The sequence below is a fragment of the Canis lupus genome, chromosome 12 (assembly GCF_003254725.2).
Source record: "Canis lupus dingo isolate Sandy chromosome 12, ASM325472v2, whole genome shotgun sequence".
NCBI classification, from domain to species: domain Eukaryota; kingdom Metazoa; phylum Chordata; class Mammalia; order Carnivora; family Canidae; genus Canis; species Canis lupus.
Genome location: NC_064254.1, coordinates 41,120,848 through 41,132,513, shown reverse-complemented (window position 1 = coordinate 41,132,513; position 11,666 = coordinate 41,120,848). Strand labels below are relative to the sequence as shown.

At 35.8% G+C, this 11,666-nt stretch overlaps 1 protein-coding gene across 4 annotated transcripts in view; it reads right to left on the bottom strand.

Moving 5' to 3' along the window:
* Window positions 1–359: 359 nt before the first annotated feature.
* The window catches only part of TTK (TTK protein kinase), a 43,747-nt gene continuing 32,440 nt past the window's right edge, over window positions 360–11,666 (bottom strand). For 3 of the 4 annotated variants that reach the window (XM_025444504.3, XM_025444503.3, XM_049092272.1), the window contains exons 18-22: window positions 10,938–11,018; window positions 5,934–6,110; window positions 5,495–5,579; window positions 5,083–5,180; window positions 1,718–2,912 (exon numbers count right to left, since the gene is read on the bottom strand). In XM_025444504.3, coding sequence (XP_025300289.1) covers window positions 2,826–2,912; window positions 5,083–5,180; window positions 5,495–5,579; window positions 5,934–6,110; window positions 10,938–11,018 — 528 coding nt within the window. In that variant the 3' untranslated portion in view covers window positions 1,718–2,825. Of the gene's footprint in view, window positions 532–1,717; window positions 2,913–5,082; window positions 5,181–5,494; window positions 5,580–5,933; window positions 6,111–10,937; window positions 11,019–11,666 lie in introns of those variants that run through there. The other variant, XM_049092273.1, reaches the window with a different exon arrangement.

The following is an 11,666-nucleotide window of genomic DNA, read 5'->3' as shown; positions in this document are numbered from 1 at the left end:
CATGGACAGGAGGATTCAATATTGTCAAAATGTCAGTTCTTTCCAATTTGATCTACAAATTGAAAGCAATTCCAATCAAAATCTCAGCAAGTTTTCTTAATGAATATTGACAAACCAATCCTAAAGTTTATATGAAAAGGCAAAAAAAAAAAAAAAAAGGCAAAAAGCCCAGAATAATCAACACAATATTGAAGAACAAAGTTGGAGCACTGCCACTATGCAACTTCAAGACTTACTATAAAGTGATAGCAATCAAGACAGCATGGTATTGGTAAGGGAATAGGAGGAAAAGGAGCAAAAGCAATACAATGGGACGAAGACAGTCTCTTCAATAACTAGACATCCACATGCAAAAACAATGAATCTAAAGACAGATTTTATACATTTTTCACAAAAATGAACTCAAAATGGATTACAAACCTAAATGTAACATAAACTGCAAAACTGTAAAATTCTAGAATATAACATTGCAGGAAATAGATGACCTTAGGTATGGTGATGACTTTTCAGCCACAACATCAAAGGTACAATCTATGAAAGAAATAGATAATGTACATTAAGATTAAAAACTTCTGCTCTGTGAAAGACAATATCATATAATAAGATAAGCCACAGACTGAGAAAACATACCCACAAAAGACAGGTGATAAAGGACTGCCATCCAAAATATACAAGTTCTTAAAACTTAAGAAAACAAACAACCAGGGATCCCTGGGTGGCGCAGCGGTTTGGCGCCTGCCTTTCGCCCAGGGCGCGATCCTGGAGACCCGGGATCGAATCCCATATCGGGCTCCCGGTGCATGGAGCCTGCTTCTCCCTCTGCCTGTGTCTCTGCCTCTCTCTCTCTCTCTCTCTCTGTGACTATCATAAATAAATAAAAATTTTAAAAAAATATTTAAAAAACCCAATTTAATAAATAAGCCAGACATACCTCACCAAAGAGGGTACCAGTTGTCAAGTAAGAATATGAAAAAACACACCACATGTGTCATTTGAGAAATGCTAGTTAAAATAACAATGAGATACTACTACATACCTATTAGAGTGGCCAAAATCTGGAACACGGACAACCGCAAATGCTGACAAGGATGTGGAGCAATAGGAACTCTCATTCACTGCCACAGGGAATGCAAAATGGTACAGCCACTTTGGAAAATAGTTTGGCAGTTTCTTACAAAACTCAGTATACTCTTACCATCAATCCATCCAACATGCTCTTTGGTATTTATTCAGAGGAGTTGAAAATTTATTACCACACAAAAACCTGCATAGATTATAGCAGCTTTATTCATAATTGCCCAAATTTGGAAGCAATCAAGATGACCTACAGTAGGTGGATGCATAAATTGTGGTACATCCATACAATGGAATATTACTAGGTGCTAAAAAGACCTAGAGGAATCTTTTCAAAATGAAAGAAACTTATCTGAAAAGGCTACATACCGTGCAACTCCAACTATATGATGTTCTGGAAAAGGCAAAACTATTGAGGCAATTAGCAGTTCAGTGGTTGTCAGGGATTAGCAGTTCAGGGGTGGGGGAGGGATGAATAGGAGGAGCCCAAAGAATTTTTAGGGCAATGAAAATACTCTGTATAATATTATTATAATGGATCCTTGTCATTATACATTTATCCAAACCTATACAATGTATACCAACAAAAGTGAACTGTAATGTAAAACTATGGGCTTTGGGTGATTGTTATGGTGTGTCAATGTAGGTTCATTAGTTTTTTTTTGTTTTTTGTTTTTTTTTTTTAGGTTCATTAGTTTTAACAAATGTACCAATCTGGTAGGGGACGTTGATAATGGGGAATACTATGTATATGTTGGGGCAGGAGCTAGATGGGAAATCTCTGCACCTTCCCCTCAACTTCGCTGTGGACCTAAAACTGATCTTAAAAGGTCTTTAAAAAAAAAAAAAAGAGAGAGAGAGAGAGAGAGAATACTAGATTGAGTCCCAAAGACTCTAAGACTACATTTGTAATTTGTCAATTACCAAGCAAATTACAGTGAAGGTATGCCCTATACAACTTATACCACAAGCTAGCATGATACTCTAAACACTGTGCAATAGATATTATGAAGAATCAAAGAGAGAATTAAAAAAACAAAGTGTAGCCCTAAAACTCTGGACTGCATCAGTGCCATAAAGCAATTAGGAAATCTATTTTAGAATTCAAACCCTTTGGAATTTTCTTCTTGAAATTCATTTACTAAGATCTAGTCTTGTATCTTCCCTTAATTTTTTTTAATATTTTATTTATTTATTCATGAGAGTCACACAGAGAGAGGAGCAGAGACATAGGCAGAGGGAGAAGGCTCCATGCAGAGAGCCTGATGTGGGACTTGATCCTAGGACTCCAGGATCATGCCCTGAGCTGAGGCAGATGCTCAACCGCTGAGCCACTGAGGCGTCCCTTCAATTTTTATTAAGAATTTTGCACCATATCACCAGTACATTTGTTTGAAGAAAATAATTACAATTTCTACATTTTAGTGTCATTTTATGCTACAAAGCTTTATTTACATAGTTCTTCAGAATGTATTTCAGTTGTTCGCCCACTATTCTGAATGTGAAATGGTATCAAATAGAGTAGATTTACAGGAAAGCATAAGAGAGAAAACAATTCTACAACTTTATACAGTACCATTAGTGGTTATTATTTTTACAGTTTTCTTTTGAGGATAATCTACTGAATTTTTCTGCCATTGACATTTCAGGGTGAAGTTGTCTTTAAGAGCAGATTTCCACAGAGAATAAAGAGTATATACAGTCCAATATGATTTACAGGTGATATTTGACAGTTTAGGAGTAGCTGTAAATTATTTTTTCTCCCACTTGTTTTCAAAAGTCTTGGATGATGAAGAGGAATCGTGACTTTCACCACTACTATAGCGGTCATATAAAGTCTGAAATGAAAAACACACACTTGTTTTCCAACTTCTAAAATTCAATGTATTATCAGATGAATAAAGATAACTACATATATTCTAATATGTAATGAATGTCTCTTGTTCTTTTAACTAGAAAATTACTTTACAACCTATTGAAGATAATAAGAATTGTAAACACCTAGCTTGGCCTAAAAATTCACTATCATGAGATACAACTCAATCATTCTGTAAAAGAAATGTAACAGCCATTAATAAGCATATATATGCATTTTTTTAAAGATTTTATTTATTTATTTGACAGAGCACAAGCAGGCAGAGGGAGAGGAAGAAACAGGCTGAGCAGGGAGCCCAATATGGGGCTTGATCTCAGGACCCTGGGATCATGACCTGAGCCAAAGGCGGATACTCAACCAACTGAGCCACCCAGGCACTCCCATATATATGTATTTTAAAGGCCTTCTTGCTCTCCCTTATTTTTTCTTAAATAAAGCAAGTCTTACATAACTTGCTACACTGTAAAATAAACTCATCAGGAAATAGTTTCAGATGATATTTCAATTAATAAACAGATGACATTAAAAAAATACAAGTTATGGGCAGCTCTGGTGGCTCAGCAGTTTAGTGCCGCCTTCAGCCCAGGGCCTGATCCTGGAGACCCGGGATCGAGTCCCACGTCAGGCTCCCTGCCTGGAGCCTGCTTCTCCCCCTGCCTGTGTATCTGCCTCTCTCTCTCTCTCTCTCATGAATAAATAAATAAAATCTTTAAAAAAATACAAGTTATATGAATAAACATAATTAGCTATATTAACATCTACATATTGTAAAGGATTTAAGGTTAAGCCAACATCTAATTTATAAAGATGACAGATATCTCTACCATAAAGGAACACATAACCTTAGAGGTAAAGGCAACTAATTCATCTCAATTTTATTCATAAAAGGCTCTAAATAATACACTGGGGGGAAATTAAAACATGGAGATATGAAATATAGAGTAAAATTATAAAACAAATTTTATTCAATTTGAATTCCTAAAACCACTGATTTAACGATAAGACAAAAATTTACTTTATATCATGAATGCGAATATAATAGTGAATGTATAATAAATTCCTCCAGAAATGTGTCCAAGTTCTTAACATCTTAGAGTAGTTTTACCCTACCCAGAGAGTTAAGAGTGTTTTTAATTTAAGCTCCCATATTTTATAATAGCATTATTACTGAAATTAATTAGTAACTGCTTGGTAACTAAACCAGTTGGTTAATAAGCATACACAGGGTTCTAGAATGACTAGGGGTTTGATGGCAACGAGATCCAAATATGGTGGTATAGACATAAACACTGGAAAGCTGAAAGGTCCAAGACCTCTGCTTTGAGAAATGTTCTGACTGTGGTACATAGCTTCATTACCTGTAAACAAATACCGAGATTTCTCCTAGATGGCTTCTGGAAAAAAAAGATGGCTAGAAGAAATGAATGCAAAAGCTGTGTTAAGGGACATCTGGGTGGCTCAGCAGTTGAGTGCCTGCCTCTGGCCTAGGGTGTGATTCTGGAGTCCTGGGATCGAGTCCCACATTAGGCTCCCTACATGGAGCCTGCCTCTCTCTCTGCCTTTGTCTCTACGCCTCTCTCTCTCTGTCTCTCTCATGAATACATAAATTTAAAAAAAAAAAAAAAAAGAAAGAAAGAAAAGAAAAGAAAGCTGTTTTAAGAATGTTGTTGATTTATGGGACACCTGGGTGACTCAGTGGTTGAGCATCTGCTCAGGGCATGATCCTGGGATCCTGAGATGGAGTCCCGCATCGGGCTTCCTGCATGGAGTCTGTTTCTCCCTCTGCCTCTGTGTGTGTGTGTGTGTCTCTCATGAATGAATAAATAAAATCTTTTAAAAAAAATGTTGCTGATTTAAATGACAAATTCCTTATGAAATTTATTTCAATTGAGACCTGACAGCAATCTTACAATTACACCTTATATGACAATATACTTTCAATTGTGCTATCTGCGGAATAAGAATGTAAAAGTCTGTATTTGTCAAAAAGCATACATTAAGAATCTAAATGTAGAAATATACTTCATATTTAATCTGATGACTGGAACAACTTTTCTTTGGATTACCTGTTTTAAGTGTCTTATTCACTAAACTACAAAACCATTAAAAGTAATGTAGATAGACATTCTTACTTTAGCAGCTTTCAAAATGGAGTTAGGAGAATTCAGACCAACAAGTTGGCCCAGAACATATTTCATTTCTTCAGTGGTACCCTTAGCCATCTGGTTACCTGTAAAAATATATAATCATTAACATGCTGTAACCAATAAAAAAATACAAAATCACATGCAAATACATTCTGTTTAACAACACAATAACTGGCATCTTGTAATTTATCACTGATCATAGCTACTTACCTAGGGTAAGTAAAAATGCCAGCACATTAAAAAAAAAACACATTTATTTTAGTATTTTAGCATAAAAGGAACTTCCTTAAGGAAAGAGGAATGCTGGAAGAGTAGCCAATTCATGTTCCATTTTTTGTTATAGCTATAAGTCTGTTATTATTAGTAATTACTAATAAGTTGATTTTCAAAGAAGTACCTGGATGAGTTTGAATTTGAACATATGGATGCGCCAGAAGGTCAGGAATGGATATCCTCTGTTTAGGGTCCCTTATTAAGCAACACTACAAAAATAAGGATTCATTTTTTAAAAATCAAGTTTTCTTATGTAATATCAATATAAAGTATCTTTCAAGATTGTATTGTACTATAGTAGTTGCTTTCCAGATAGTCTACTCGGAAACAAGATTTTATAAGTTCTTTTTGCAAAATCCCCAAGTATTCATAACTCTTAAAACATCTTCAAAGTGAACTTAACATGACTAAAAAGCTAATTCATTCAGCAATTCCTTTCAATAGACCATATATATCTATCTAAGCCAGTTACATAAGTCCAGTAATTTCACCTATTTACTCTAAGCAAACAATTTAAGTATTTGACATATTATTCTTCTATATCCATATACTACTAATGTTACCTTTAACACATCTTGAAGATCCTTCTCTGGAATATCAGGAAATTCGATTTCATGATTAGGGTCAATTATGGCATGTAATTTAGAAATCTGGTTAATTATATGCTGAAATGGTGTCTTCCCATAAGTCATATAGTACAAAATGCATCCTAAGGACCAAACGTCACTTTTAGGACTTATCTAATTAGGGGAGGAAAAAAAAGAAAGGTAAGTTGCTGTAATTATTTATTTATTTGAAAGAGAATGAGCTGGGGTCAGGGGGACAGAAGGAGAGAGAGAGGGAGAGTGAGAAGCAGGCTCCCCAGAGCAGGGAGCCTGATAAGAGGCTCAATCCTAGGACACCAAGATTATGACATGAGCCAAAGGCAGATGCTTAACTGACTGAGCTACCCAGGCACCCCAAATAACTGTAATTTTAACATACAATTAAATGTAAGAATATTTTATACACAGATATGTACACATACATTCCTTAACACTTAAAATTATAACTAAACCTCAATTAATGGGCAAGCACTCGATTCAGTTTACATGAAAAAACACTGTTTTATAGTTTTTGTTATACTTGGTTATTTTATCAAGAGATGAGCTGTAAGTCTCTCAACAAACTCATAATTAAAATATTTGAACTGAAACATGTTTTGTTCCTGTCAGCTTATGAAAATATAAAAGACTAAAAAACATAACTGCAAGTTTTAAATTTACTTGTTTTCTCCAAAACTACTGAATTATAATAAATATCTTTTAAGATTTTATTTACTTGAGAGAACATGGGCTGGAGAGCTGAGGGAGGAGCAGAGGGAGGGAGGGAGAGAGACAGAGAGAGAGAATATGAATCCCAAGCAGATTCTGCTGAGCACAGAGCCCAAAGATGGGCCTGATCTCATGACCCTGAGATCATGACCTGAGCCGAAATCAAGAGTTGGATGCTTAACCTACTGAGCCACCAGACACCCCAGGATTATGATAAATTTTTATGTAAACTCATAACATATAAGTATGCATAGATTTTAAAAAGGTTAAATTGAGCTATCCTAAACCCAAGAACACAAACTATAGAATCAGGCTGGGCTGGATTTGAATCCTGGCCTTATTACTAGCTAGTAATTCTATGCAGCTTCACTTCCTCTTCTCTAAAATAGAAAATAATAAAAGTACATTTTCATGGGGATTAAATGATATAACCATGAGATACGGATAAGCATAGAGAGTAATTTCTGGGTATAATAAGAAAACAAGAAATGCTACTTATTATTTAAGTGCTCTTTGCATCAAATAATCTCATTAGAAATAATGTAATATTATTATATAATTATCATTTTGACTTTGAAATGAACATGAATAAGACAAAACATAGCAATGGGCATAATAAAAGAGAATGGTTAAATTCTTCTTTAAAGGTAGATATTAGGGGATCCCTGGGTAGCTCAGCGGTTTGGCGCCTGCCTTTGGCCCGGAGTGTGATCCTGGAGTCCAGGGATTGAGTCCCACATCGGGCTCCCTGCATGGAGCCTGCTTCTTTCTCTGTCTGTGTCTCTGCTTCTCTCTTTCTGTGTCTCTCATGAAGAAATAAATAAAATCTTTAAAAAATAAAAATAAAAGGTAGATACTAAACATATTATTAAAACAAAATAAAGGGATCCCTGGTGGCGCAGCGGTTTGGCGCCTGCCTTTGGCCCAGGGCGCGATCCTGGAGACCCGGGATCGAATCCCACATCGGGCTCCCGGTGCATGGAGCCTGCTTCTCCCTCTGCCTGTGTCTCTGCCTCTCGCGCTCTCTCTGTGTGTGACTATCATAAATAAATAAAAATTAAAAAAAAAAAAGTTAAAACAAAATAAAGAGGCACTAGCGTGGTTCAGTTAGTTAACTAAATAAGGAAAAAGAAATGGCACATATAACTTCAAAACAAAACAAAACCAGAGAGAGAAAGAAAGCAGAATAGGAATGTTAATATTAGAAAAAGAGAATGAGAACAAAAAAAAAAAATGCTTTTAACAGAAGAGGGAAAGCCATTTTATAATAAAAAAGGTACAACCAACCAAGAAGAGATGATACTCACAAACTCCTATGCACTGAAACTACATTTAATACAACTATATTAAGTAAGAACTATATCAAATTCTTTTGGGGGAAATGGTAAAAAGATTCTAACATGCCTTTTAGAAAATGGCAGATAAAACAGATTACTATCTTAACACAAAGAAAACTAAAAAATCAAAATAATTTAAAAACTCTCTTCTTCCTCCAACTTAAAAATCTGGAAATATCCATCTCTAAATAAATCATGGATTAAGAAGGATTTCAAGGGCCGCCTGGGTGGCTTCACAGTTGAGCCTCTGCCTTCGGCTCAGGGTGTGATCCTGGAGTGCTGGGATCTGGAATCCCACATCTGGTTCTCTGCGGGGAGCCTGCCTCTCCCTCTGCTCATGTCTACCTCTCTCTCTGTCTCTCATGAATAAAGAAATAAAATCTTTAATGAAAAAAAAACAAAAACAGGATTTCAGATTTTGGAAAAATGGGAGAGGCAGGAGAGTGAGAAGTAGGCTCCCTGGTGAGAAGGGAGCCCAAGGCAGGACTTGATCCCAGGACCCAGAGGATGACCTGAGCCAAATGCAGACACTTAACCATCTGAGCCACCCAGGTGCCCTTGTTTATTTTTTTAATTAAAATATAGTTGACACACAAGGTTACATTAGTTTCAGGTGTACAATATAGTGATTTGAGAACTCAATACACTAGTCTATGCTCATCACAAGTGTGGCTACCACCTGTCATCACACAACTCTGTTATAATGCCACAGACTCTATTCTCAATGCTGTGCCTTTCATCCCCTGACTTATTTATTCCGTAACTGGAGGCCTGTACCTCCCACTCCCTTTCACCCATTTTGCCCAATCTCTTATCCCCCTCCCTCTGGCAACCATCATTGTTCTCTGTATGTGTGAGTCTGTTTCTGCTGTTTATTTGTTTGCTTTTGAGATTGCAGCATAGTTTTTCAATCTGTCCAAATCCCCAGATAAGATGGACAGAAAAGCCTGGTAGCAAAACCATATATATAGAGAAAACATTTATAACAAAACTAAGTAAAAAATTATACCCATGAACCCCAGAATAAGAATGGAGACAAACTACCACAGCCAAAAATCCTGTAGAGTCATTTGGAAAAGAAAGCAGGGGAGAATAGTGAATGTGCCTGATTTTCAGAACAGAAACTCCAAATAGCCAACAAATGTTCATTGGAGAATAATTTGGAAACAGAGCTAGACTGGGAGGGGTTTGAACTCTTTATCAGCAGAGATTACTTCATGTGTTGGGATAAAAAATTTGCCTTCTATTCAGAATCATTAAGGCCACTGGATAGCAGTGTTAACTCTACCTGCAATTCAAAATAAATCTTATTTTTAAAAAAATATATTATTTCAAAGTATTTTAAAACTGAAATTGCAAATTTTAGAAATTAATGAAAATAAGAAACACCACAAAAAAGGTATAAATAGAAGTTAAAGTAAAAACTCACACAATTCAGTTTTAATGTTTTAATTAATAAGAATATAAAAATTAAGTTAGCAATTATTTAAATCCAAAAACTAGGAAAAGAAAGAAACCTGAAGGAAATAAAAATAATAAATAGCAGAAACTAATTACAGAGCAAATGAAAATAGAATGAAGGCTTTGTTCTCTAAAATAAACAAAACCTTAGTAAGTCTAATGAAAAAGAAAAGACAGATAACAAATCTAAGTATTAAAAGAAAAGCGGGGGATCCCTGGGTGGCGCAGCGGTTTGGCGCCTGCCTTTGGCCCAGGGTGCGATCCTGGAGACCCAAGATCGAGTCCCACGTCGGGCTCCCGGTGCATGGAGCCTGCTTCTCCCTCTGCCTAGGTCTCTGCCTCTCTCTCTCTCTCTCTGTGACTATCATAAATAAATAAAAATTAAAAAAAAAAAAAAAAAAAGAAAAGAAAAGCGGAAGCTAAAGAGTTCTAAAAAGAATTTCATAAGCGAAATTATTTGACATAATGTTATACCACTTATTTGAGAAAATATTTAGAAGCCAGTTTTTTAGGAAGGAAAATATAATTAGTAAATACACATTTATCAAGCAATTACTTTGAGCTAGACGATGTTTTGATTTATATTTTTTCCCATTTAATCAATTACTTTTTATTTTTTTAAAGATTTATTTATTATGAGAGGGAGCGCATGCAAGTGGGAGGAGGGGAGGAGAGGCAGAAGGAGAGAAAGAGAGAGAAGCAGTTTCCCTGCGAGAACGTGCAGAGCCTGACGTGGGGCTCAAATCTCATGATCCTGAGATAATGACCTAAATTAAAATCAAGAGTCAGACACTTAGGTGACTGAGCCACCCAGGCGCCCCTCTATTGCTTGCAGGTCCCTGGACAACAATGTGTGCTTGTGCACACTTGGTGACACTGCTACAGAGCAAGAAGGACTAGCTCGGGAGCCAGAGGCATCCTGGCAGGCAAAAGGAACTCAACGAGGGACACCAGTGAAGCTAACACAAAGCTCACTGAGCTGGTGAAATAAGGTAAGTGGGAAAGTAGCCTGTGGCCGGCTGGGAAAAAATTACATACTAGAATTGTACTTGGAAATGAGCAATTCACAAATGAATAAATGGTAAGAGATAAAATGTAAGAATCAAAGAGGAAACAAGACTTATCAATTATCAATTCAATAACATTTAAGGGGTCCAAATCAGAGCTAATTTAGTCTAAATTTCTACCATTAATTTTAAAATTTAAAAATATCCTAGAAACATTTCTCATTGGAGCACACTGTTGAGACATCACCATATTAAAAGAAGAGTCTCAAATCAATAAACAATAGCAAAGCTGAATTCCATGACAATTTGCTTAAGAAAGCAAGGTCTCTATAATGGCCTAAAAAGTTTTAGAACTTAAGCAACTTTGAGTTAGCTGTTAAGTTTAATCAGAGAATAGTCCATTCCTTACTGATGCCAGCTAAATGGGATGTAAATAACCTTCATAGTACCTTTGACTTGGATTTTCCATTCTCTCTTGAGGAAGACATATCTTTGATTGCTTCTGGTGGCATATAATTAACTGTACCAACCTGTATGCCAAATCACAGAAAACACAAATCAATGAAAATACTTCACTCTGCTTTAGCTTTTTAAAACACAAATGTCAGGTTCTTGGAAACTTGAATAATTACATATTGTAGTAATATTTTTTAAAAACTCAAATAACTGACAAAAATATTAGGACATAAATTTATTCACAACTCCAGCAAAGTAAATTGGATTCATAATCAGGAAAGTTATTCCTCTCAGAAAGCTCAGCTTTTTCTAAGATGATGGCGAACAACGACCATAAAACTATCGAGGCTAAAATTATATTAATAGCCATAAACTTTGAAGGAATTGATATCAATTATTCATTTCTGCGCTGGAATAGACCTAGAATGCTTTTTTTAAAAAATCAACCAACCAACCAATCAAAACTCTAGCTATGTCTCCAGTATTCCCTGGGCCCATGTCCAGAGTGAGATGGGGTGGGTATGTAAATCATGCAAAAGCTTCCACAGTCAGATTATGCCAATCTTACAAAGCATTTATTTTATTCTAAAACAAATGGTTCTGTTTTCAAACACAGAATACCTGTACTTTAGGATCCTGCCATAGAGGATACCTTCAAGTTGATTTACAGCCAAATGTTCAACCGTTATCTTATTTTTTTTAAGATTTATTTATTTTAGAGA